The sequence below is a fragment of the Cavia porcellus genome, unplaced genomic scaffold (genome assembly GCF_034190915.1).
Source record: "Cavia porcellus strain 051 isolate PalLab524CR breed Dunkin Hartley unplaced genomic scaffold, mCavPor4.1 scaffold_9, whole genome shotgun sequence".
Classification (NCBI taxonomy): domain Eukaryota; kingdom Metazoa; phylum Chordata; class Mammalia; order Rodentia; family Caviidae; genus Cavia; species Cavia porcellus.
Window position 1 is genome coordinate 4,146,258 of NW_026947492.1, and position 24,071 is coordinate 4,170,328.

General features: G+C 52.1%; 2 protein-coding genes across 5 annotated transcripts in view; one reads left to right on the forward strand and one right to left on the reverse strand.

The window, feature by feature from the left end:
- Sik2 (salt inducible kinase 2) overlaps positions 1 to 16,813 on the forward strand; it is a 120,062-nt gene extending 103,249 nt beyond the window's left edge. For both annotated transcript variants that reach the window (XM_063255728.1, XM_063255729.1), the window contains 7 exons: positions 6,520 to 6,748; positions 7,708 to 7,992; positions 8,099 to 8,262; positions 8,885 to 8,995; positions 9,713 to 9,804; positions 10,487 to 11,095; positions 12,512 to 16,813. In XM_063255728.1, coding sequence (XP_063111798.1) covers positions 6,520 to 6,748; positions 7,708 to 7,992; positions 8,099 to 8,262; positions 8,885 to 8,995; positions 9,713 to 9,804; positions 10,487 to 11,095; positions 12,512 to 12,536 — 1,515 coding nt within the window. In that variant the 3' untranslated portion in view covers positions 12,537 to 16,813. The remainder of the gene's footprint in view (positions 1 to 6,519; positions 6,749 to 7,707; positions 7,993 to 8,098; positions 8,263 to 8,884; positions 8,996 to 9,712; positions 9,805 to 10,486; positions 11,096 to 12,511) is intronic.
- Positions 13,856 to 24,071, reverse strand: part of Ppp2r1b (protein phosphatase 2 scaffold subunit Abeta) — a 36,388-nt gene continuing 26,172 nt past the window's right edge. Inside the window, exons 15-16 of one of the 3 annotated variants that reach the window (XM_063255732.1) lie at positions 22,900 to 23,021; positions 13,856 to 14,005 (exon numbers count right to left, since the gene is read on the reverse strand). In XM_063255732.1, coding sequence (XP_063111802.1) covers positions 13,877 to 14,005; positions 22,900 to 23,021 — 251 coding nt within the window. In that variant the 3' untranslated portion in view covers positions 13,856 to 13,876. Of the gene's footprint in view, positions 14,920 to 22,899; positions 23,022 to 24,071 lie in introns of all 3 variants that reach the window. The other 2 variants (XM_013155462.3, XM_063255730.1) reach the window with 2 other exon arrangements.

A 24,071-nucleotide genomic window follows, 5' to 3' on the forward strand; every position in this document is an offset into this window, starting at 1 on the left:
TGTAACTCTGCAAACAAAAATGTTGCTGGCCTCCACCAGCGCGGGCCTGGTGTTGGTCGTGCTGACCGCGCTGAGGATGCTGCAGGTGCAGTGGACGGGCTCTTTCGGGTCAGCCGGCCACCTCTGTGTGTCCTCTGGACACGTGCGAAGGGGTTATTTTCATTGTACTCTACAGAGGTGGACTTAGGGGACGGGAGCTGACAGCCTGTCCCTTTCACTGGGTATTATTTATGTCCTAGAGTGTGTTACATACACTTGGGGTCAGGTGTTGCCCAGAAGTCTTACCAGGGGGCGCAGAGTGTCACAGGAGAATGTGGGTCTTAGGGGTGCTGAAATGCTGCTCTCACCAAGCTGTGTGAGCTTGGGCAGGGTGAGCAGCCTCTCTGAACATCAGTTTTCTTCTGTATGAAATGAAAATACCAACTGTTGGACTGTTAAAGGGTTGGTTGTAATGTGTGTGAGGGTCGGAGCCGTGGACGTGTTTAATAGGGATGTTTACTGTCTTTATCCTCTTTAGGACTGAAAAGGTGAGGCAGACAGGGGTCCTGCCTCTCAGTCTGCTGGATTGTGATCTGGCAGAAGGAGTTTACATACCTGGAGACAGTATGCTAGATGTGGACAAATTAGTCACAGATAAAATGTGGCTTGTGCCATCAGGAGCCACAAGTCAAAGCCAGGCCAGAAGGAGGCGGGAGGGGGTTACCGCTTGCCCGGCGAGGCCTCTGGATGCACCATGTGTGAGAGCAGAGAATGGCCACGTGGGGAAGATTGAGATTGTTGAAAACAAGCGAAACATCTTCAGTGGTGAGAAATCCGTGAGCAAAATCAATCCATCTACAGCAGAGAAGTTGCTCAGCTGGAGGAAAAGGGCAAATGGAGGAGGGAAGCTGCCCGAATCAGAGCGCACAGGCCAGCTTTACATGGCCAGCCAGGCAGCGTGCACTGCTCGCCAGGCGGGTGCCGTGGGCCGGGCGTGTGCCTCATGTCAGCCGAAGCAGCTAGAGACGCCGCTATCAGGGCGCTGGGAGGCGGCTGGAGATTCCGGGCAAGGACACCGTCTGTGTGCTGTGCCTCAGAAAATTAGCGCTTGCGCTTCCTGGCACGCACAGGATGCAGGGAGCCGGGCAGGGCAGTCGGGATTAGGGTGTGTGCCCGAGGGAAGGGGCCAGGCCTGGAGAAGAGGGGCCAGGGGAGGGGAGAGCAGGGCGCAGGGGCTGCGCACTGACAGGACTTCAGGATTCCAAGACGGTCCACACCTGTAACAAGATTGGGGCCTGGACCAGCGGGAGCATGTGTGTCGTTTTCAGAAATCGGGGCCTCCAGGTATTAAGAGGATTCAGAAGTTAATCCAAGCGTTTTGCTGGGGCACGGCCGACGGGGCAGCTCCACGGCAAGCGTTAGCCCAGTCGCTGCCCCAGAGTCGCTGGCTCCCGCCCCCAGCACAGACTCTCGTGCCGTACCGTGGATGGTCTGTTTCCTCTGCTGGTAGGTGCTTAGCCTGTTAAATGACCTCACAAAATACTGCTACATTCCTGCCCCGAAAGTAGGCATAAAGGCAACACAATTCATTCATTTTGAAGATTTAATTCTCTCGAGAAAATTAAAATGCAGTCTGCCAAAGTCTTGTATGTGAGGGCATCAGGCCCAAAACACAGATTGGGCGCTGTCTGCTGTATTATATAGGGCAAACTATTTTTAAAGCTTGTGATTGTTACAGTAACTAGGAAACAGACAGGAAATGAATGATTCTGTGCAAGATTCAGACAGGAGCTAGATGATATATTTGCATTTGCAGGAAGAACAGTGCCGTGCTGGCTGCTGGCGGTGCCCCCGACACCCTGCCAGACCGTAAACAGCCTCTGGCCTTCCTGGGGATCACTCCATCCACGTCAGCAGCAGTGCTTGTCCGCCTTCCCTCCCTCTTTCTATGGGACTTACACCTACAGGCGCACAGACACCCCGGAAGCTCCCCTCTTTTTGTTCCTATTGCATCATATACATGACGGTAACATTTGTTGTTAAAAGATGTTTCAGAGCTGCACGTATTTCTGATTTTGTGTTCTCAGTCATGCTAAGTGTAGTGTGTTTCAGCAAGAGTTTATCTCCTTCCGTCCCAGAAGGTTTTCATTCTTAAAACTCCAAAATGCCATAGGAGCTCAAGATTGGAACTTTGGTTTGGGACTTTTAAAAATAGCACCTTTCTGAGAAAGTCACCCTTTTCTGAGTAAAAATGTGGGTCTGAATGATCCCTGAGACTCAGACGACACAGAAACTATGCGGAGGGCAGGAGCGGTCACCCTGTGAGGCCGCCTTGCTTCTGTGACTGCTTCTCTGTAAATAGTGGATCGTACACGCACACATCGTTTTAAAATTTTGTTACAGACTATAATAAAGAGAATTTTTCAAGATAGCATCTTCCTAGGTGATGGCAGAAGAGAGCCTAGTGTCTCAGGATGCAAAAGAGGCGGGTCTTACACCCGGTGACTGTCCCAGCAAAGGTAGCGGAGACGAGGGATGGTCAACCTCAAAACCTGTAAGGGAGGGACTGTTACCTCCTCTCGGTCCTTCCTTTCTTTCTAGTGGTGCTGGAGATTGAGCTCAAGGCTTCTATATACAGTCTGCCTCAGAGCTGTGCCCCCAAGCCTTCAGTCTTACTTCTAAGTTTAAGATTCTGATTCAGACTTATAATTTTAGATTGAAAAATCCAACATGTCATAATCATTTATGAAAAATCCAGAGAAGGATAAAGAAAAATGTCATGGATAATCTCATTCCCAGAGATCCTGCTGCTGCAGCGTCCTCTCGATGGCTGGCGGCTGGGAGCGGGGACATCTCAGACACCGCCAGCAGCCCCTCCAGCAGCTCCCTCTCGGGCACCTTTGCTGCGGTGCGGGAGCCGCTCGTGGAAGCGGGCTTTGGAGCAGCTGCCTGGTGCAGTGTGTAGGCGCGCAGCTAACTGCTGCCCCGGGTCGAGCCTCAGACGCTGCCTTTTGTTTGTGTCCTGCGTCCTGACCTGTGCTTAACGTGACTATCTTTTTAATCTAAATTTTTACTACACTTCCGTTCCTTTAAGGTGCATTTCTAGAACTGATGTTGCTCGTTGCTTTGCTTCTTCACCTGGTTGTTTAATTTGCCTCGAGATGGTTTCAATGCTTTTTAAAAACTGTTGTAGTGTTGGAAGCCCAGCGCGGGGTGCGTGCCTGTAACCCCACAGCAATGGGGCGCTGAGGCAGGACTGCCGCAGTTCGAAGCCACGTGGGCCACGCAGTGAGTCCAAGGCTGCCATGCACCTACAGCAAGACCGTCTCAAAGAAGTAAAGTAATTGGCTGCAGTTTTATCTTCATACTTTTCAATGCTTATTATTAAACATTCTCTTCATTCAAGAAATATGCCCGGTGTGGGCTGCTCACCTTAATCTCAGCACTCAGGAGGCTGAGGCAGAAGGCTTGTCATGAGTTCAAGGCCAGCCTGGGCTACGTAGTGAGTCCAAGGCCAGGCTGAGCAAAGAGCTTGGGGGGTGGGGGGAGCAAAGAAAAGAAATTCCAGTAAGCAGAAATGTGTGGAGTACCACACGTTAAGGGACTGTGCTCTTTCACTATATATTAGCTGATCCACCCTGTAGATTAATCTGTAGTTTTCATCCTACCTTACAAATGAAAGAAACTAAGCTGCATAGAAGTTTTAAATAACCAGTAAGCAACGGAGAATGAGGGGTTAGCCTAGAGCACTTCCTTACTGTGTGCCAAATACGCCAGGCGCTTGGGATACAAACTGAGAAAGATTCATTCCCGGCCTCCAGACTCACTGTCTAGTACTGTGCTTTGGTTTGCTGTCAGTCTGCTTTCCTTCATAACACAATGCCGGAGGCTGAGGAGTTTAAACAACAGAAATGAAGTTTCTCACAGGTCTAGAGGCACAAAGTCCAAGGTCAAGCTTGCAGCTGATCGACTCTCTGATGTGCTCCTCCTGATTGTCAGAAGGCCACCTTCTCACTGGGTTTTAAGACCTCACACAGCCTTTTCTCCGTGTGCAGGCAGCAGTTAGGGCTGAGCTGCCTGGTGTCCCTTCTTGGAAGGACTGCCCCTGTGCAGTAGATACAGCCCTCGAGGGTGAGGTCAATGTGAGGCTTGTGGAAGGGCACACGGGCTCCGTCCCTGGCGCTGTGCCCGCCGCCCATGCTGGAAGCCACCTTCCCAGCAAAGCTAAGCTGCTAAGTGCCAGGTACTTGTTGTCGGTGGACCTTTAGAAGTGGCTCACTACTTGAAACTATTTCAGGTCCTTCTTGCCTAGAGCAAAAAATTGGGTGAAAGAAGTCAAAAATGGTGCCAGAAGTTTATGTGAAACACTGGGTGAAGGGTTAGGGAAAGACCTAGCTGGGTAGCACGCCTGAGCTGGCAGGGCGGAGCCAGCAGTGCCCGCTGCCCCAGGAGGCGGAGCCAGCGGTGCCGGCTGCCCCGAGGAGGCGGAGCCAGCGGTGCCCGCTGCCCCAGGAGGCGGAGCCAGCGGTGCCGGCTGCCCCAGGAGGCAGAGCCAGCGGTGCCCGCTGCCCCGAGGAGGCGGAGCCAGCGGTGCCGGCTGCCCCGAGGAGGCGGAGCCAGCGGTGCCCGCTGCCCCGAGGAGGCGGAGCCAGCGGTGCCCGCTGCCCCAGGAGGCGGAGCCAGCGGTGCCCGCTGCCCCGAGGAGGCGGAGCCAGCGGTGCCCGCTGCCCCAGGAGGCGGAGCCAGCGGTGCCCGCTGCCCCGAGGAGGCGGAGCCAGCGGTGCCGGCTGCCCCGAGGAGGCGGAGCCAGCGGTGCCGGCTGCCCCCCAGGAGGCGGAGCCAGCGGTGCCCGCTGCCCCCAGGAGGCGGAGCCAGCGGTGCCGGCTGCCCCAGGAGGCGGAGCCAGCGGTGCCCGCTGCCCCAGGAGGCGGAGCCAGTGGTGCCCGTTGCCCCGAGGAGGCCGAGGTGACATCCGCATCTCACGGAGCCCAGGAGAAGTATCGCTGACTGGGTCCTGGGAGTCACTTGACGTCTTCCTGGGATCTTGTAATTGACAGATCCCACTTTTCCAGCCAACGTTGCCGTGTTCTATCTTCTATAGCAAAAGGGCAGAATCTGTCGTGGTAAAGCCAACGAGAAAATGAGAGTTACTGGGCAGGTTTTTTGGATTTTTAAGATGACAGGGTGTCACTTTGTAGTTCAGGTTGGCCTTGAACTAACTGTGTAGTACAGGCTGCCTCAAACTCACAGCGATCCTCCTGCCTCAGCCTCCCGAGTACTGGGATTGTAGGCATGCGCCACCACCCCTGGCTACAGATTTTTGTTTTCTGATGCTATCAGGGAAAGACTAGTTCTGTTCAAGAAAGAAAGCACGCCGGCTCTTCCTTCAGAGTGGCTGCTCCTTGCTTAGGGCCTGCTACGCGTCAGCCACTCACCCAGGTCAGGGCTCTGGCCCCAGCAGTTTTTGGAGCAGGAGCATCCCCTCCCCCAAGCAAACAAAGATCTGCGTCACCCAGCTTTCCCTCTCCAAATAAAGAGCCTCGCAGTGCTTCAAATGGTTGCCATAAAGGAGAGCTTCCTGTGCCTGCACAGGGGGCCCCACGTCACCCCTCGCAGCCAGGAGCTGCTCCTGCTCCCGAGGAGCTGCAGCCCTACCTGGTGTGCTCAGAGCGGGCGCACCGCGCTGGCTGCTGCTGCGCAGCTATTCACAGGAGGGAACGGATCGATTCCCACGGGGGATGCTCACGGTAATGAGCTAAGTAATTGCCTCCTCTGTGGGGCTTTTACCAGCCGAAGAAGGCGAAACCGCGGCTCCCCTTTGTGTGTGTCTCTGCCTGTCATTAGGTGTTGGCTTGCCTGGCAGCCGCGGAGAAGGCAGTGCCGGCTCAGGAGCTGCTAGCCGTCCCTCTGGGCAGGGCCGTGGCTGGTGTGTGTGCAGAGGCCGCCATGCGCTGGCTCCTGGCCTCTGCTGGACCAGGGGCCTGAGCCTCTGTCATTCGCTAAAGGACGGCTTTGGCTGTTTGCTGTTTGAATTTTTTTTAAACTCTTCTTGTATCAGTCCGTCTTTGAAGAGTTCTTAATTTTATTTCTCATGCACACAGAGCCAATTAAAGACTACATCACATGGGCAGATACTTAAATTATAAACATAAAGTATGTCCAGAACCTTCCTGTATGTTTTGTGGATAAAAATTTCAAGAATTCTAGTGAATTCTTTGCTTTTAGCTATGAGCCATGTACTTAAGCAGAGGGGAAAAAGCCATCTTTCCCCGTCTCCATTTCTTATTTAAAAAGAAAAGTAACTGGCAGGCCTCAAGCTAATAACAGCGCTCTTCATCTGAAAGCCACTGAAACACTGTTCATGGTAACAATGGCTCGGAGTCCTGGCCAGTGCCAGCCTGTGTCTCTGAGAACTGCACTTGTCCTGGCTTTTGTGTGTCACCAACTTTCCGCAAGTCCTGGGGCGTTTTCCTCTGGGAGTGTCTCTGCTGTCTGAGCACGGCAGCACGGCTGAGTCTCCCACCCCTGTGCCCCCGGTAGGTGAATGGCTGTTTGCTTGACCCGGTGCCGCCTGTCCTGGTGAGGAAGGGATGCCAGTCGCTGCCCAGTAACGTGATGGAGACCTCCATCGACGAAGGGCTGGAGACAGAAGGAGAAGCTGAAGAAGAGCCCGGCCATGCCTTTGAGGCGTTTCAGGCCACGCGCAGTGGGCAAAGACGGCACACTCTATCGGAAGTGACCAACCAGCTGGTCATGGTGCCAGGAGCAGGTATGGGACTGGAGAAGTGCTTAAATCTCACAGCATCAGCCAGCAGTGGTGGCGCACACCTGTAATCCCAGCATGTGGGAGGCTGAGGCAGGAGGATTGCTGTGAGTTGGAGGCCAGCCTGGACTACATAGGAAGTTCAGTGCCAGCCTGCACTGTATCTCGAGACCCTGTCCTTAAAAAGATCTTCACAGCATTATCTCATGCCCCAGTCACTTTGAAGTAACAGTTCCTGGGATTTAGTCTGTATCTGAATATTGCAGGTTGTAGCTCAGCTGGTGAACAGCTCACAGATTAAATGCAGTCTCTGAGTGACCACCTCCCTCAGGGGCTCATGATGCGGTATTTCCTGGGAGGCTCTGGCTCTTTTGGAAGGAAGCAGCCAGATCTCCTGGGTGCAGTTTCTTGAGGGTTTCCCCCTCTGCATTGGAAGAGGATTAAATTGACCTGCAAGAGGATGTGAAAAAGCATGGAGTGTTTGGGGGGACAGGGAAGGGCACTAATGTTGGTTTTGGTTTTTTCCTGTGGGGATTGAACCAGGGCCTCAGCCATGCGAGGCAGGCACTCTGCTACTGAGCTACTTCTCCAGCTCTGAAGAAGCTGTTTTTTATTTTGGGTTTTGGAGGTTTGTGGAGACGGGATCTCACTGGATTGTCCAGGCTGGTCCCACCGCTGGGTTCAAGCAGTCCTGCCTCGGCCTCTTAGGTGGCTGGGACTGCAGACATGCACCGCTTGGAAGGACGTTTTAATCAGAGATTAAGGACCCGCTGCTATCAAGAGGATAGCTGTTGGCTGGTCCGATGGCAGTGGGTTATCAGAACTTACTAACATTAGTGTCACTAAAGTTGGTATACCACCCCCCACTGCTAAATTTGACTGGCTTAAAAAAAAAAGAGGATAGCTGTTATACCTTGTACCCTACGTTCAGAGGTGACCCAGTTGCTGTTTTGTTTCTCTTAAAGGAAAAATGTTCTCCGTGAGTGACAACCCCTCCCTGGACAGTGTAGACTCCGAGTACGATATAGGGTCTGCTCAGAGGGAGCTGAGCTTCCTAGAGGACAACCCTTCCCTGAAGGACATCATGGCAGCCAATCCGCCCTCGCCCCGCATGACGTCGCCCTTCGTGAGCCTGCGACCCACCAACCCGGCCATGCAGGCTCTGAGCGCCCAGAAACGAGAGGCGCACAACAGGTCACCAGTGAGCTTCAGAGAAGGCCGCCGGGCGTCAGACACCTCCCTCACCCAAGGTGACGCCTTCTCCTGGGGCACAGGGTGGGGGTGGCCACGCGGGTGGACCTGCAGTCACTGGGGTGGACTGTGTGCTTAGCCTGCGGCCTCTGCACTCTCCCTCAGGAATTGTAGCGTTCAGACAGCATCTTCAGAATCTCGCTAGAACCAAAGGCATCCTGGAACTGAACAAGGTGCAGCTGCTGTACGAACAGATGGGGCCCGAAGCTGACCCTGTGCTGGCCTCCGCCTCCCCGCAGCTCCAGGACCTCGCGGGCGGCTGCCCTCAGGTGGGTGCCGCGGGCCCCCTGCCACGCCGCGGCCAGTGTGAGGTGTGAGTTTCCAGGTGGGCAGCGCTCTGCACTTGGGGGCGCTGCTCCAGGCCTAGAGGGCGGGCTCAGCCCCAGAGCTGTCTTGGATGCTGCCGACGCAGCAGTGGCTCATGGGCGGGCGACTGCGCGGTGGCCTTGTGGCCCTCCGGACCTCCCAGGCACACACATGAACCAGAGCCTCTTGACACTGCTTCTGACGTACAGTCACTTCGTGAAACACCGTGTGGATTGTTCCTACCAAAAATACGGTAAGCAGTGCTGCTTAGCCGTCACCATGGAGGCTGTTTCCCGCCTCAAGAATATCCACTATCAGAGCCCACGTGAAGGGGCGCCTCGGGCAGCACCAGAAACCTTTCTGCTTCTAACCCTGATAGGGAATTGTTGACTGCAGATACTGCGTGTATAGATTCTCCGCAAAGTAATTAACCTTTCATCTACTAATTATGTAAAAACTTTCAATATCATGTCTTACAGAGTTGAGATTGCTCCTGGTCCTTAGCAAAGGTGCTTAAACACTAAATAAGAAATGAAACTTCCCACATGGAAAGTTGAAAAATTGTTTCACTCCCTTGCTTCTCAGGAGGAAGTTGCCCCGCCGCAGGAAGGCGTCCCCCCGCTCTCCAGCAGCGTGCATCCCCAGCTGTCCCCGCGGCAAAGCCGGGAAACTCAGTACCTGCCACACAGGCTTCAGGTGGGGACCCTCTTGACAGCCCGGCTCTCGGCCGCCCATCCAGAACCTTCCACTCTGGAAGCAGAAGGCTGTGTCTTAGGGTCGATGCTTTACTTCTGTAGACAAGGGGTCTCACTCTGTAATTATTTCTCAAAATACGGTCAGACTTAACCTTACGCTATGTGTGGCGTTAGGAAAGGATTGGCCTTTGAAAGGGTAATACCACTCAGTGGTGAAAAGGGAGCCTGGCTTGTTCCTAATTTTATCCTGCTTAAGTGAATAAAATGAAAGTCTTAAGTCTGCAGAATGTTAACTTGAGCTGTGTACACTAGGGCATGAAATCTTAAGAAATGACACAGCATAGATCATATCAAGAATTCCTAGGGGCTGGGGATTGCAAGCAGGCGATTGTGAGTTCAATCCCTGGTACCAATAAAAATGAAAAAGACAAAAAAAAAAAAAGAATTCCTCTTCAAGCATCTGCTGACGCCCATGCTTACGCCTGGTTTTCTCACCTCTCGGTCCTAGAGAGGTTTTAGAAGTAGAAAACAAGTAGATGAGAACCAGGACTGCCCTCAATGGCTGGCCTGGTGATGTCCTTCCTGGTCTCGCGAGAAGGGTCAGTGCTTCACCCTGTGTGGATTCTGGGGGCCACCCCAGTCACCCTCCAGGCAGAAGTGCATTCTGAAGACTGCGTCTGGCGACAAATGTTGTTTATATCATTTCCCTCCCTTTCAGAAACCCGGCCTTCTATCAAAGGCCCAGAACACCTGTCAGCTGTATTGTAAGGAGGCGCCACGGAGCCTGGAGCAGCAGCTTCAGGAACACAGGTGAGGGAGTCTCCGGCCTGTGAAGCTGCTTTCTTGCTCGGAACCCTGAGAGGGCTCGCTCTGCTGTCCTCTCCCGTTCTTGTTTGCCTCAGTGGGAACACAGGCGAGTGTGCGGTCAAACTCAGTTTCCAGCATGATTGCTGATGAGCTCTTCGAGCATCCGTGCAGTGTGGGCCGTCAGGCAGCAGCGGCCCCCAGATGTATTTTCCTTTCCTGCTAGCACTTGTTCCTCTGGGACAAGACTGGACCTAAGCTTTAACATCCCTGGCCGAGAGCAGATCAGGTGGCTTAGACTGCTGAGAAGGCCTCCTGTCGGCCAGTGTCCATGCCCACAGCCTCACTAGGCAGCTTGGCCAAGAGAGACCTACCCTGACCAGTCAACGCCCAGACACCCACGGAAGCCAGGGCATTCATTATCACCCCCCTGACCAACCCAGGGGACAAACCAACCTCTCCCTCGGAGAGACAAACTCAGCACTCACGCTCACTTAGCATTGAGGGGTCAGTGAGAATTAGGGGGCAGAAAGTGAAATTAGCTTTCAGAAATGCAACATCTGTCACCTTGTTCCCCTTGCATGGGAAAGAGAAGTGGCAGCCTGGAGCTAACGCCTGGCACTGGATTTACATTAACACTGTCGTTACTTGAGACTTAAAACACTCTCCTTTGATATTGCCGCTGTAGGCTCCAGCAGAAGCGACTCTTCCTCCAGAAGCAGTCCCAGCTGCAGGCGTATTTCAATCAGATGCAGATAGCTGAGAGCTCCTACCCTCCACCGAGTCAGCAGCTGCCCCTGCCCCACCCGGAGACTCCACCTTCGTCTCAGCAGCCCCCGCCATTCAGCCTGACCCAGTCCCTGAGCCCTGTCCTGGAGCCTTCTTCTGAGCAAATGCAATACAGCCCTTTCCTCGGCCAGTATGAAGAGATGCAGCTGCGGCCCCTGCCCTCCACGCCCAGTGCCCGGGCAGCTCCTCCACTGCCCACGCAGCTGCAGCAGCAGCCGCCACCCTCACCTCCTCCTCCGCCACAACAGCCAGGAGCTGCTCCTGCCCCCTTACAGTTCTCCTCTCAGACTTGCGAGCTGTCAAGTGCCACTTCCTCTGCTCCGGACTATCCCGCTCCCTGTCAGTACCCTGTGGACGGAGCCCCGCAGAGCAGTCTCACAGGCCCGGACTGTCCCCGAAGCTCAGGACTGCAGGAGACCCCCTCCAGCTATGACCCACTGGCCCTCTCCGAGTTACCGGGACTCTTTGATTGTGAAATGCTAGATGCTGTGGATCCACAACACAGTGGGTATGTCCTGGTGAATTAATCTTGGCACAGGAAGTGAGGCGAATCTAGTGAAGGCAGACTGTATTTCTATTTTTATTCCAGCCTTTTCAATTTAAAGCCTGTTTTCTTGCTTTCTCCCTAATGGGGAAAAATCAAGTAACCCAACTGGAATCCGAGGGCCTCGCTGGGGTGGATGTGCTTCCTCCCGGCTCTGCCCCACTCAGTTTTCTGTAGTGAGTGCTGGAACATAGTTGTAGGCTGAAGCTCATTCCCTTGGTAAAATGGGGCAAACTCTCCAAGGAGGCAGAAACAAATGTTTGTGTAAGACAACAGCCAGACCTAGGTGACATGTAGAATTACAGCGTCTCATTGAGAGGAAGCTTGTGAAAGCCGGACAAACGCGAGCCATTGCGTTTATTATATGTATGGCCAAAAGGGAAAGGCAGTGTATTTTCGCTGAAGCGAAGCACCAACATTGCTTCAAGGCAAATCAAGAATATGTAATGAAATCTGATGCACAGGAAATAAAGGACAGTTGTGCTTTGTCTTTGAATGATGAGTTCCATGCTGCTGATGCAGGTTGTCTCTGAGACTGTCACAAAGCTATGGAGCACAGGCTGTTTCAGGGGCCACTAAATAATAGCTGGTACTGGCCCCTGAGACCTTCATTCGCCTCTATCTGGAAGCAGGTGACACACCTTTTCCCAAGGTGCCCCTGGGTTACTGAGTGTCAGAATATCCTCAGGGCTCCAAAGATGTCACCTGTGGATTTGACAGGAGACCCACCACAGTGGAGGCTGGGCAGCGTCACAAGCCCCAGCTCTTCCTACGTAGTCTCATGTGGAACTGGGGGCCGGTGGTCAGTCTCCGGAGGATGGCCTCTTGTTTCTTCTGTAGTAGAGTAGTTCTTTTGACTTTATCCTGTATGTTGCTAGTAGTTTATCCAGCTCGGTATATTTGACCAGTTTCATAGAGGGCTTAGAAATCTGAAGGCCACGCGGATGAACTCTGGTGTCTCCCGTGGAGTGTGGTGCTGTGCCTGCCCTCACCGCAGTCACGCTGCAGTTCTTTCTTTTCTGTAGAAACTCAGCAGTTCTCCATTTATGTCAATGCTAAATCCAAAGTCACTTCAGTTTGTTTTCCACCATGTGGGAATCAGCATTTTTAATTTCCTTAAAGTTCTGACTTGTAATGAAATGTTCAAGTATTAATAGCAATATTCAAAGAACCACAGATGTGTTAACTAAGCAGCTCATCTGCCAAACATGTCATTATTACTAGGAAAAAACACTCAAAATCCATTTGTCAAAGTAAATGAAAATAGATGCTATGGCTAATTGACCATGTACCTAGAAGTGATGAATGTTATTTGGACAATGACATCCAGATGTTACAAATTCAGTATTATTTATAAAAACTATAATTTCTGTCCTTTAGAGTGGCTTGTCCTATCAGCAGATGAATGCGTTAAGCACAAAGCATCTTCCTTAAAGCACAAAGAAGAGCGCTACTACACTGATGCTGCATCTAGAAACACCTCTCAGCTGCCTTTCCTCTTGGCAGTCTGCACCCGCGCAGGCAGGGACGCGGGGACGTCTGGAGTCATCCTGGCCCTAGCCCAGCCCTGCAGTGCTGGGGCCTTGAGCCGTGCTTGTGGCTGGCCAGAGCGCCTCGGCACTGGGCTCCCTCCCATGCCAGGTTGCTTCCCAGAGGCACTCTGCTTGGAGTTTGGCTCTGGGTGTCAGTAGGAAAGCGGGGTGGATATCATCTTTGTGATTTAGTAACAGTGAAAATCCAGGAAGAATGAATTATGTTCCTCTTATGGATTATCCTCCTCATGCTTAATAGTGATGATTTTTTTCAAATACAGAACATCACTTAATAGACCATTTCATTAAGATCTCTACATCTGGGGCTGGAGGTTTAGCTCAGAAGCATAAGCACCTGCCTTGCAAGCAGGCAGTCGTGAGTTTGATCCCCGGTACCGATAAAAAGGAAAAAGAAAAAAAAAAAAAAAATCTCTACATCTCTGCAAAAGAAGCCAGTTATAAAACAAGGTTTGATGTGTTTAGACTGAAGGAGGATATTTTCCTAAAATTACTACAGCAGCACTGTAATACTGCTGAAATTCAAATACCTTCCAGGTTGAAAACTGGGGCTGTTCATTTCAGGACTGGAGGAACGGCAGTGACAGATTGGCATAACTCCTGCCCCGGTCCCCCAGTAGGACCCCAAGCATTTAGCCCAGGAGACCTGAGTGGGAACTGTGGCAGGAATTAGGCAACCGAGGAGGGACGATGGAGCGGCTGTTGGCAAGTGACAGGACCCGGACAGAAGTCGGGACGCGCCGGCAGCGTGGCGGGGACGGCACCGACCCCGGTGCAGAGCCCCTCCCAGCGGGAGCCTCTGCTGTGAGCCCGTTCGCTTCTCTCACCTCGGCAGAAACCAGTAAATCCCACAGCATGTGTGTTCCCAGAAATGTGTGCTGGTGAGCAGAGAAGGAGCCCGCTGCTCGGATAGTGTCTGTGGTCTGTCTCTGTTGCTCTGTTCACTCACGAGGGACCCTTGGAGACTTCTGAGCAGTCTTTACTTCACAGACACTAGAGGAACACTAAGAAAGCTTAGGACCACGCTTTCGATGAGAGGCCACTTCCTGCCCACTTTCACATCAGCAGGTGTACACTACTGTAGAATAATCATTAGCTGTATGATCTTGTCAGCCAGGCTCCTCTGAAGAAACTGGTGAGATGGACGTGAGGTAAAAATTGCATTTGCTAAAAGTGCAATACGTGTGGTACTTTTTTATTTTTTATGAGTTTTTTCTTTAATCCAAGGGTATTGATCCTTGCCTGGGGGAAAATGCACTAGTTCTGCAGTTTCCAGCTGGGCAGATGGGCCTCCAGTATTTACAGGCCACTGAAATTCTGGTCCCTGTAAGGCAAATAAGGCACTTAGCATTAATTCCCCAGAGCTGCCTCGTCCCTACTTGTGCCCTCACGGAGCCTGTACTGCTCACTGGCCACCTGGGGAACAGGGAAGTGGACGGTTCCCACACCAGCAGCCCTCTGGAATCCACTGACTTGGGAGGCAGCAGGGCCTGCCAGGACTAGCGTCGGACTGAAGACTGTTAGAGCTGGCCAGTTAGAGCTGGCTAGTTAGAGCTGACCAGACAAAACTTCCTGGGCTTGCTCCTGGCCTCCTAGAGAATTCCTCCTCAGAAATCCAGAACTCCCAAGTGTTTAAACCGTGCCCTGGTGTCAGAGGGGAGAAAATAAAGTCAGCTCAGCTCTCGAGAGGAGAGTCGGGAAAAAAGGGGGTACTGTGCAGTGTCACCCTCCACACTGTCCCCAGCCCCTCCAGTCACAAGGTGACCTCTGTCACCTCTTGCTGTGAACTGGGGGTGTTACTATACCTAAGGTAGGGACATTGTTAAGGACCTCTGCCTGGTGGTTAGAGCTGGGGAAAAGGAGAGTGACGAGGTGATGAGACAGAAACCGGAGGGTGGTGGAGAGCAGCAGCTGCCAGTGACAGGTGCGCAGAGCCCCAGGTGCAGCACAGGAGTCTGGACACTAGGCAAGCTCAGGTTCTCAACTACGTGGGGTCACAGCTGTTTCTGCTCTGGATTGAACCTGTGTCCGCAGTTAGGCTTAAGCTGCCCTCTGGGTTCAAGACGATTCACACTCCAGGGTACTCCATGAAAGACAGTGCATGGTCTCACTTGACAGCACTGGTCCTGGGACTGACCTTGGCTGCATCTGTTCCCCTAAGCTGGGCTGCCTCTGCTGCCTCCTCAGAAGCCACCCGAGCCGCTCGGTCTCTTTCTGCCTACACATCACAGGTAAAAACTGGAGAAAAGATAGTAAGTTGGAGTAACTGTTTAGGCAGGGATCTTGAGTTATGTTGTTTCTGGAAACTTCGTACAGAAATTATCTTCAGAGTAATTTGTGGAAAACACAAGCAGTATCATTTATCTGTGCTTATAAACTATACAAAACGTTTTTTAAAATTCATATGCCCCTTTTAACAGGGTTTACCTGTGGCCTAGGCAAGGGACTGGCAACAGAGCTCTTTCTGGTGGCCCTCGGAGATGGCAGAACCAACTACGGGGATGCCTTTCAAGCTTGTTTTAGTCCCTGAACTTGATTTCCCAGGACCTGTCGCATTTTTGTAATTTTTTCCCCAAGGTGATCTGGCCGACTCCAGAAGACACCCAGCCATCCTCGGTGCCCCACCGTTTCCTTTGCATCTTATCTGGGCAGATTTCAGCACTCTGGTGGCTTCAGGCACATCCTGTTGCATACACTGAGACACGGGCAGCAGTACTGCCCAGACTCAGCCAGTGGTAGTTCCGAGGGTTCCTGCCCCAGTGCGCTTCAGCTTGCCCGTCCGAAAGGAGCAGAAGCTTCTGTTCTTACCAGGCACTTTCACAGTGATCTCTCCTAATCCTCACAACAGTTCTGTGAAGGCAGGGAGGTGCTGTCCTTATTTTCACAGCGGAGGAAACCAAAGCTCTTGGATTGTGTGTGTGTGACGTACGTGGGTCGACTGGTTTCTAAGGCTGTGAGAAGCGTCTCTGCCCCCCTGACTGGCACCTGACTCTTCATAAGCAGACAGCTATGTGAAGAAAGCCTCCATTGTGGTTAGGCACCAGGAAGTGTGGCGCTGTCTGGCAGCAGCCTTCCAGGTAGCCTGCACTGGACAAGGCTGGGGAAGCCAGACTCGAGACCAGCTGCCCTCTGCTCAGGGAACGGCTGAGGCCTCGGCTCCTATCAACAAGTCCACCTTTCCCAAGTGCTACTCATTTCCTTGGGCAGAGAGAGTGTGATGGAAAGCACTGCCCCTTTGATCACAGGAGGCAGCAGAGTCTGGCGCCAGCCACCTGTGCAGGTCAAGAGATCCAGCCTCACAGAAGGGTTGCTCAAAGAAGAGTCACAGACTCAGCTTTGAGCCTCAGAAGGGGCACAACACTTCCTTACAGTTAGGTCCGGTCCAGTAGGAGTGCTTGTCAGACATGCTTAGGGTTCAGGAAAAACAGTTAACATGCTCTTATTAAAGACGCTTTGTCTTTTCAGAGTCAAAGCAGGTAGGCAGAATGGTGGGAGGGGGTAGAAATAGAAGCACGAAACAACATCCTGGAAAAATACAACCCCAGATGGAATAATGTCACCCTAGCAAATACAGATAACTGGGACTTGCTGCCAGCAGCATGATGCCTATCTGTTCAGGACGGGCTCAGAAAAATTCAAATGGTGTGACCTTCCGGTACTAGATCAGCCTTCACCAAAATCTCTAGAGGAGAAAGCAGCAGAGAGGAAATTGGCTTCTCTTTGGGGACTGCAATTGAAGAAGTAAAAAGTGACAGATATTTGCACTTTGTAGAAAGGGCAAGCTTATTTGCTTATTTCTGAAGGGAGAAAAGTGGTCTTGCTGGATGTTTGGTCTGTGAGTTACTTTTGATAAGATTAATTGTAGTTATTTTTCTGTGTGCTTTTTTTAATTACTAAGAAAAATTGGTGAGTTCAATAGCTTTGGTATTTTGAATGCAAATCATAATAGCTCCAATGTGAAAAAAATCAAAGTGTAACCTGTCAATGTTAGAAAATTGCCTAAAATGCAACTTAATAAATGATCTTTGTACCAAATGGTAATTTAAATGGGGTAATTTTCTGCAAGGAAAATGTACTGTTTTTATGTTTCCAACCCTCTTGAATTAAAATAAAAGCAACTTGTTTTCTAAAAGCCCGGGTGATATGAATGTCAGGCTAAAGAGACAGGCCTCCACCTTACTGGGGCTTGGATAGAATTTTTAAAATGTGGAAGGTGGCTGTGTTCTCTGAGCTCTGGTGCTCATTTCAGCCAGCAGAAAAGGACAGTGGATAGTATGTTCTCATTGACGTCAGCAGAGTAAATAATACCTTGCTCTGAATCGCCTGAGTACACGTTAGCCACTGCAGATCGCTGACGGAAGCACTGCTGGCCACAGCCTGCACATGGACAGGGCCCCACTGGGCCTAATTAATGCTCCTTGATCTTAAGTCCCAGGGCAAAGCCCATCCGCCTAGGCAGTTCAGGCAGGGGCCTTCTGCCATGGTAGGAGGAAGGCAAGCTGTACAGGAGTCATGTCCACTCCTCCAAAATAGGCAAGCAGGAGGCCAGGGTGAGATGGGGAGAGGAAGTTCTCTAGTTGTCAGGTCAGCTAAAAAGACTGCTACGTAGAATCTGTCCCTTCTCTGGGGTCTGCCGAGCACTGGATGCACATGGGCACACACGAGATCAAGACAAACACACACACACACACCATGCACTCCTCCCAGGGAGAGGCATCCTTTGAGGCCCAACTCCAAAGCCCTCAGGGTGCTGGGGAATCTGTCTGCCAAGCTATTACTCATTCTGGACTCTTGGTAGTGCCAGATCCTGAGTATAAGGGCAGACTAAATCCTACTTCCTGGCAGCGAGTTCAACTGAGATTTAGTTTTGCTCCGACCATCCCCCGGAGCGCCTGCTGTGAAAGTCACACAGTTCCCACACACAGGAACCATCAGCTGGCTGCAGGTGGGCCTGGAGGGAGCTGCGGGCCACATCTGCCTGGCTGTGCAGGGCCAGAGAGCAGCCGCCCTCGTTCTGTACTGCAGCACTGCACACTGCCACTCACAGTTGCCGGTCCCTGGCCTACACAGCTTCTACCACAGGACTCCCTAAGAACACTGGCACTGGGGTGCCCTCCCCCACCCTGTAACTATGTTTTGCAAACTTTTGTCTTTCCACCAAATCTCACCATCATTTTAAATGTGCTGTCAAAATCAACCCCAGTGGCCCAGGGTTCAGGGGACATAACAGACTTGCTAGTGGACACCATCGAGCAGCTCGGCAGCCAGTCGAGTCCTAGCACGCCCTTCCCAGGAAGCCTTCAGCGCTGCTTGGACTTGCTGATGCCCCTGTGCTTTGCGAGCAAATGCTCTGCAGCGAGAGCAGAGGGTCAGGCACGGAACCAGCCCGAAGTGCCTGCAATTCCGGTGTCCATCAGCGAGCCCCGCCTCGGGTTTGCCCAAGATTCTGTTCCTCTCCGGTCCGGGTTTGGGATCGTAGGTCCCCTCGTGCACTGAAACACCCTTAGACTCTTCCCCCCAAAACACCTTCATAGATGCAGGGAACACAGTCTCCAGGGAAGAGTTGGTTCCTGGTTCCACTCAAGGACAGAGATTAAGAACCCCTGCCTTAGCCTTTATGCTTTTGAGTTCAGTCTTAAAGAGGCCCTTTATTTTTTTTTAATTTGAAAAAACCACCAAAAACCCTAAAAACAATGATACACAGTTATGCAGAGGGCATTCTCATCTGACCCCTGGTAGACCCTGCCTGCAGGAGGCAGCTGTGGGCTCTGCACTGCATCGAGTCCCGAGTCCTGTGCGACGATGAAGGAAGTGTTACCTACGGAGCACAGCTGTTCCTCCCTGGGGGCGGATGACAGCACAGCTGTCCTCCCATTCTGGCTCCTTCAAAAGCCACGGAAGGATGGAGTACTGTGTGCAGAACACACGGGGCCGTGTCCGTGGGGAAACCATGGGGGCCCGACTCAGGAGACTGGACCCTCACTGCAGGCCTAGGGCCATCACTGGCAAAGCTACCGCCACCTAGTTATGAAGGGAAGATGACAAGTCTGAGGACAAACTCGAGGTCAGGCAGAACACGAGCTTGCTGTCTCCAGCCACAGGTCTTTTCAGGAGGCTTCTGCTGTGACACCCCAAGCAAGCATGGAAGCTGAACCCCTCTGCACCTACAGCTGCCAACGCCCTCTGCTGTATCAATGCCTCCCTTTGTGTGTCCATGGGGCTTTCCTAAGGATGACGAATCACAGGCCTGACACTGCCAAGCAGACTTTCCAAGCCTTGGTAAAACAAGCAAGGTGCCTGAGAGAGGGGAAGACAGTGCACATTAGGAGTGGACTTCCCCTGGAGCCAAGCCCGAGCCGGCTGGGCAGAAATCGAGGCCCAGGGAAAATGAGGCATTAGGGATGCAGCTCCTGAAGGGGGAACTGAGTCATCGCTCCTCAGATAGCTTTGAAGTTTCTGACTCAATCTCCCCCTCACCGTGCCCCAAATATGGAATAAGAGAGTCTGAGATGCCCAAAAGAGGTGGAGTGAAAACCACCCCAAGGCTGCCCAGTGAGACGGGGAGGGGAGAGGACACAACTGAAAACACAACAACAAAACCCCTGTGCCTTTCCTCAGAGCGCACAATGTTCAAGGTCATCTATTCTTCAGTCTGGGACCCACTGGAACTGCTGTAGGTCACCAAAGAACTCTCATGTTTAGCAAGGAGTCTTTGTACCTGCAAAGTAAGTGCCAAAAGAGCAGGCAGGGGGGCCCAGGAGTGAAAAGCCATGCAAGAAGCAAAGCTGGGAAGAACAGGGCCTTGCTCCCCCGAGTCCGGGGCGGCCGCACAGCCAGAGAGGCAGCCGGGAGGCAGCACTGAACCTCTGACCAAGACTTCAATCCTGTGACACTGCCAGTTCTGCCCCTGAAGAGGCCCTCAGCATAAAGGCTCATTTCCAACAGTAACCTGGGAAAGTGGCTGACAATTCCAGGTTTATCAGCCTGGCACAGTGCTGCCCTCGAATACGGAAGTGCTCACAGGAGCCACCAGCCCCCGATGGCACAGTGCCCACTGTCGGCCCTAGCACTAGCCTAGCAAACATGGCTATGGACTCTCCTCACAGATTTAAAGGTGGTGCTCTATTCTCAACACTCGCTCCTGGTTTAAGAATGAAGAACTTTGCACCAGGATTTTTGAATTTTCAGCTGAGTTCTGGGCAGCCCCAGCCCTGAGCTCAACACACACAAGACTATCCAGGAGATTCTGTGTCCCATATGAAAGGCCTCTTGGACCCCGATTTCCAGGTCAAACTCCTAGGTGGAGAGCAGTCACAACGCCTGAGTCTTCTGCGTGGGAGCTCCTTGGTCTCAAAGTCCCCAGCTGTGAGAAAGTACACACAAGAGTCTGGAGTCCAAGGAAAACCGCCTCAGCTGACCCTGTGACCAGCCTACTTCTGACCTCTTTGTGGCCTTTGGGACCCAAGTCCCTTAGCTGGAGGGCCTCTAGAGATAGGATCACGTATCCTGAGGCCTTGGTCCTCTGGACTTGGGCCTCCTAGTCTTCCGGATTGAAGAGAATTAACCCTCTGGCCGAGGCAGGCCTTGGGCTCCTCAGAGTTCATCACCATTGGGCAGCACCTATCCCTACTCAGCTGAGGGATGGCTCACGTCCCTGAGCAGAATGGCTCCGACCTCCGGCTGGACAGAATGCCTCAATCGCCAGCAAGTACGTTAGATTCAGAGATGCCAGCAGGTCCCAGTAACTCTGAATTGGAGCGAGTACAGTGAACACAGAAAGAAAGAAAAAGCAATGGAACTCAGAGTAGACAGAGCAAGGGAGGCAGAGGTGCAGTCTTCGCCAAGACTCCGTGTAAGGACTGGGTTCTAGTCAGTGTCTGAACAGCGAGGAGCATGCAGACGGAGGAGGAGGGTACAATCTGCAAGCCAAGGTCCACAACCATTATTTACAGATGCTCCACTTGATTTGAGCCTCCAAACCTGGGCTCGGCAAGGAGGCCGAATGTCCCTCACAGCTGCTCCTTCCTGCAATAACAAGACTGACATCACTGTTGTCAGGGAAATGGTGTTTTGATTAAAATCATGTGACAGCTACTTAGTGATTCAATAAACAAATCCCCTTAACCCTTGTCTGACAGGCCTGTCAACAGCTCTGCTGTCAGAACACAGCTGGGCTGACCTGGGGGTGGCAGTGAGCGGCAAGTGGGCTTCGGCTCGCTAGCAGATCCTGTGTGAGGGATGCATGTGTCACCTAGTGCACAGGCGGCTCTCTGCAGGCTTCCAGAGTCCATCTCCAAGGCACTGAGGAAGCTCCTCCACCAGGAACCTGTTCTCCCGTTCTGGGTGCTCCCCCCAAACTAGGCAGCAGGCATAGCTGAGTGTCAGATGGCTCCCCTGGGGCCCCAGGCTGACCAAGAATCAAGGACAGTCCCCAGGGCTGCCACACTTCACTGCTCACTCACCTACCAGGAGACTGATGAGTTTGCTGTGCACCACGGCCAGTGAGGAGTTAAGCACAATTCTGATTTGCAATTGGATGACTTCCTGGATCACTCACTTGGCTGCTGGCCCTTCACACACAGGGCTCTGCCTGGCAACAGCCAATTCCCTTTTCCATCTCGCACTCTGGTCATTTTCCTCATGTGAAACACATGCAGGGAAGGCCCCCTGAGTCACTGGGCAGGGGATTTTTCTGGGATGAATGCCCTGCAGCCTCAGAGGCCTAAAGCAGCTGGTTCAGGACCACCTGACATAGAGATGGCAATACCCACTGCCCAGCTTGTGAGGATTCACTGAGACTTGATCCAGGTGCTACAGCTGCTGAGGCTCAAGGAACGGCAGACAGCACTGTCCTAGCCTCCGAAGCTGTCCAGGCTGAGCCATGGCAAGCGCTTCAAAGATCAGTATGCAGACCAGACAGATACTGCGAGCTTAACAGGAGGGTCAGATGCTCCTGAATTTGCCGGGAAATATAAATGCTTTCTTCCTTAAGAAGTGTCAGGTTTATGCCTAAAATAAATGTAGCTGTTCTCAGTCCTTCAGCCAAAGTCTCTTCCCTAGGGCCAAGTTCTAGGAAGTGGACAAACTGACCCAAAGGTCATCCAGGAGCCTCTTGGGCTGTGAACAGCAGTCACTGAGCACTTCCTCCTGCTGCACAACCACTCCCAAGCGCCGGGGGCCCAGGTGCCTGGCAGCGCAGGCCCAGGATGACAGTGTGCAGCACCACAGAAGGGCGAAAGCACTGAGTTAACCTCCCCTGTTTAGGGCCTGCAGGACAGGAAAAGCAAGTATTTGTTTTCCGGGATTTTGTTTACGGCTGGGGGGACTAGAGGTTTACACTGGCTGGAGACACCCTCTAGCACTGGCGCTGCACCTCGGCCTTTTCCTTAGGGCTGCCCTAGAGGCCCAAGCTGCGTCTGAACTTGGACTTTGTGATCTGCCTGCTTAAGTCAGGGTGAGAGCAATGTGTACCTTGATGCCGTTTTATATTCAAATTTTCATCATGAAACTGCCAAACTTTTCCCAATGAACTGAATGTAGCCTGACATCAGTAACAGATGACCAATCCCACTGGCGCTCCTATTCTGAATGTACTTCTAAGTCATAAACTGCCCTTCTTTCTACTCAATGGGGTAGACTAATCCTTGACTAACCATGCCTTGCCCTCAGCAGTCCTCAAAAGGACGACCCCTGGGGCCATGGCCAACACCAACTCTGCTGAACTGGACCTTTTATACCCCTTTTCCATGCAGTGGCATCAAATGGGGCTTGTGATTGGCATGCATAAGGGCCCCATGCATATTCAGATTGGCATGCATAAAAACTGCACACAAGATTTTTATTTTGAAAATGACTAAGAGGAACTGTGGCAAATAACAGACAAATTGGAAACCCATTTCTACAAGTGACTCTTCACTAATCACCCCTTTAGTGACACATGGGTGTCACTGTCTAACAAGGGGACACAGGAACCTTGACAGGCCTCATGTTGCAGGGGCAGAGACAGACACTGACCCCCACCACCACCCCACAAAGCATTCACAAAACAAAGAAGCCAAACAGAAGAGGCTTTGAAAGCTCATTCTCCTGGCTCTTAAAACCAGCTGTCTTCCCTGAACAGAGCAGGAAGTGCTGTCCCTGCCATCCTGCTGCAGCTCCCTGACACACCAGACCACACTGGCTGCCCTCAGGGCTGGCCCCAGATTTCTGAGGTCTTACCTTCCCTGTGTCCTCTCCAGCCATTCCAGGTCTCAGAAAGTGGTTCTTGTCAGGCCCAGGGGCGCAGTGCTCTTCACTGTCCTTCCCAGGAAAATCTAGTTTCCTCAGTCTTTGTGCCATCACTAGAGACAGAGACAGCAGGGTCGTGACTGTCTCTGACCAGGACTGTCCCTCTCCTACCCACCCGTGCTTGTCAGGATGCCCTCGGGGATGGGAGCCCAGCAACCTACCAGAGCATGAGCCCGACACAGAAAGCCAGCTCTCTCCAGGACTTGACTAACCATGCCTTACCCTCAGCAGTCCTCAAAAGGATGACCCCTATGTGCCTTAGGGAGCCCGCTTAAGGGTCCCCCAAACATTGGTCACTGACAGCCTTCAGAGTCCAGAACAAACTAAACACCCAGCTCCTTTCACAACTGATGGTATTAGTTTAAGACAACTATTCTGGATAAAGCAGGACTTGGCATATCCACCCAATGAGTAATTATACTCTTCATCCTCCAGACTTCCATTTCAACTGAACATTATGTAATTTCCTGGAAACAGCAGCCTTGTGGAGGCAAATGGGGAATACTCAAACTATTCTAGGTATGGAGGTGGACTGGAGACATGGGAGGGAACCGGGGAGAGGAGCATTAAATTGGGTTGAAACCAAATGCTAGAGAGCCAATGCAAAATAATCGAAGAAGCTGACAATCATGTAATCTGTCAACCAACAAAACTATGTCATAGGGCCTTCTCCTCTACACTTTCATATCCAGGTTTTAAAACTACTGAAAGAAAGAAAAGTGTCTAAGGAATTTACCAAAAAGCAAAACGGACAGGCACCCAACTTGTTTGATCACCCTGCCCTGTCATTCCTGGAGGATTGGAACCAATGTAATTCTACAGAAAAATACTATGCTATCCTTCAGCTCAATGACAACACAGCAGTTAATAAAGGGGACAACACTGCAACAAGCAACCACCTGTCCAGAAATGACATGCCTGTTTCCCATGGAGGTCTGCGTGAGCATCCTGGATACTTGAAAGAGGACTCAAAGGTCAGGCTGCTGCTTCTGTTGAGCCAGAACAAGTTGTCCAGCAAAGAATCCCCCAGGTCCTGAGTCACAGAAGCCAACCTGTGACATTTCCGTGAGCTGAAGGGTGCCCTTTATTTCAGTAAGGCCTCA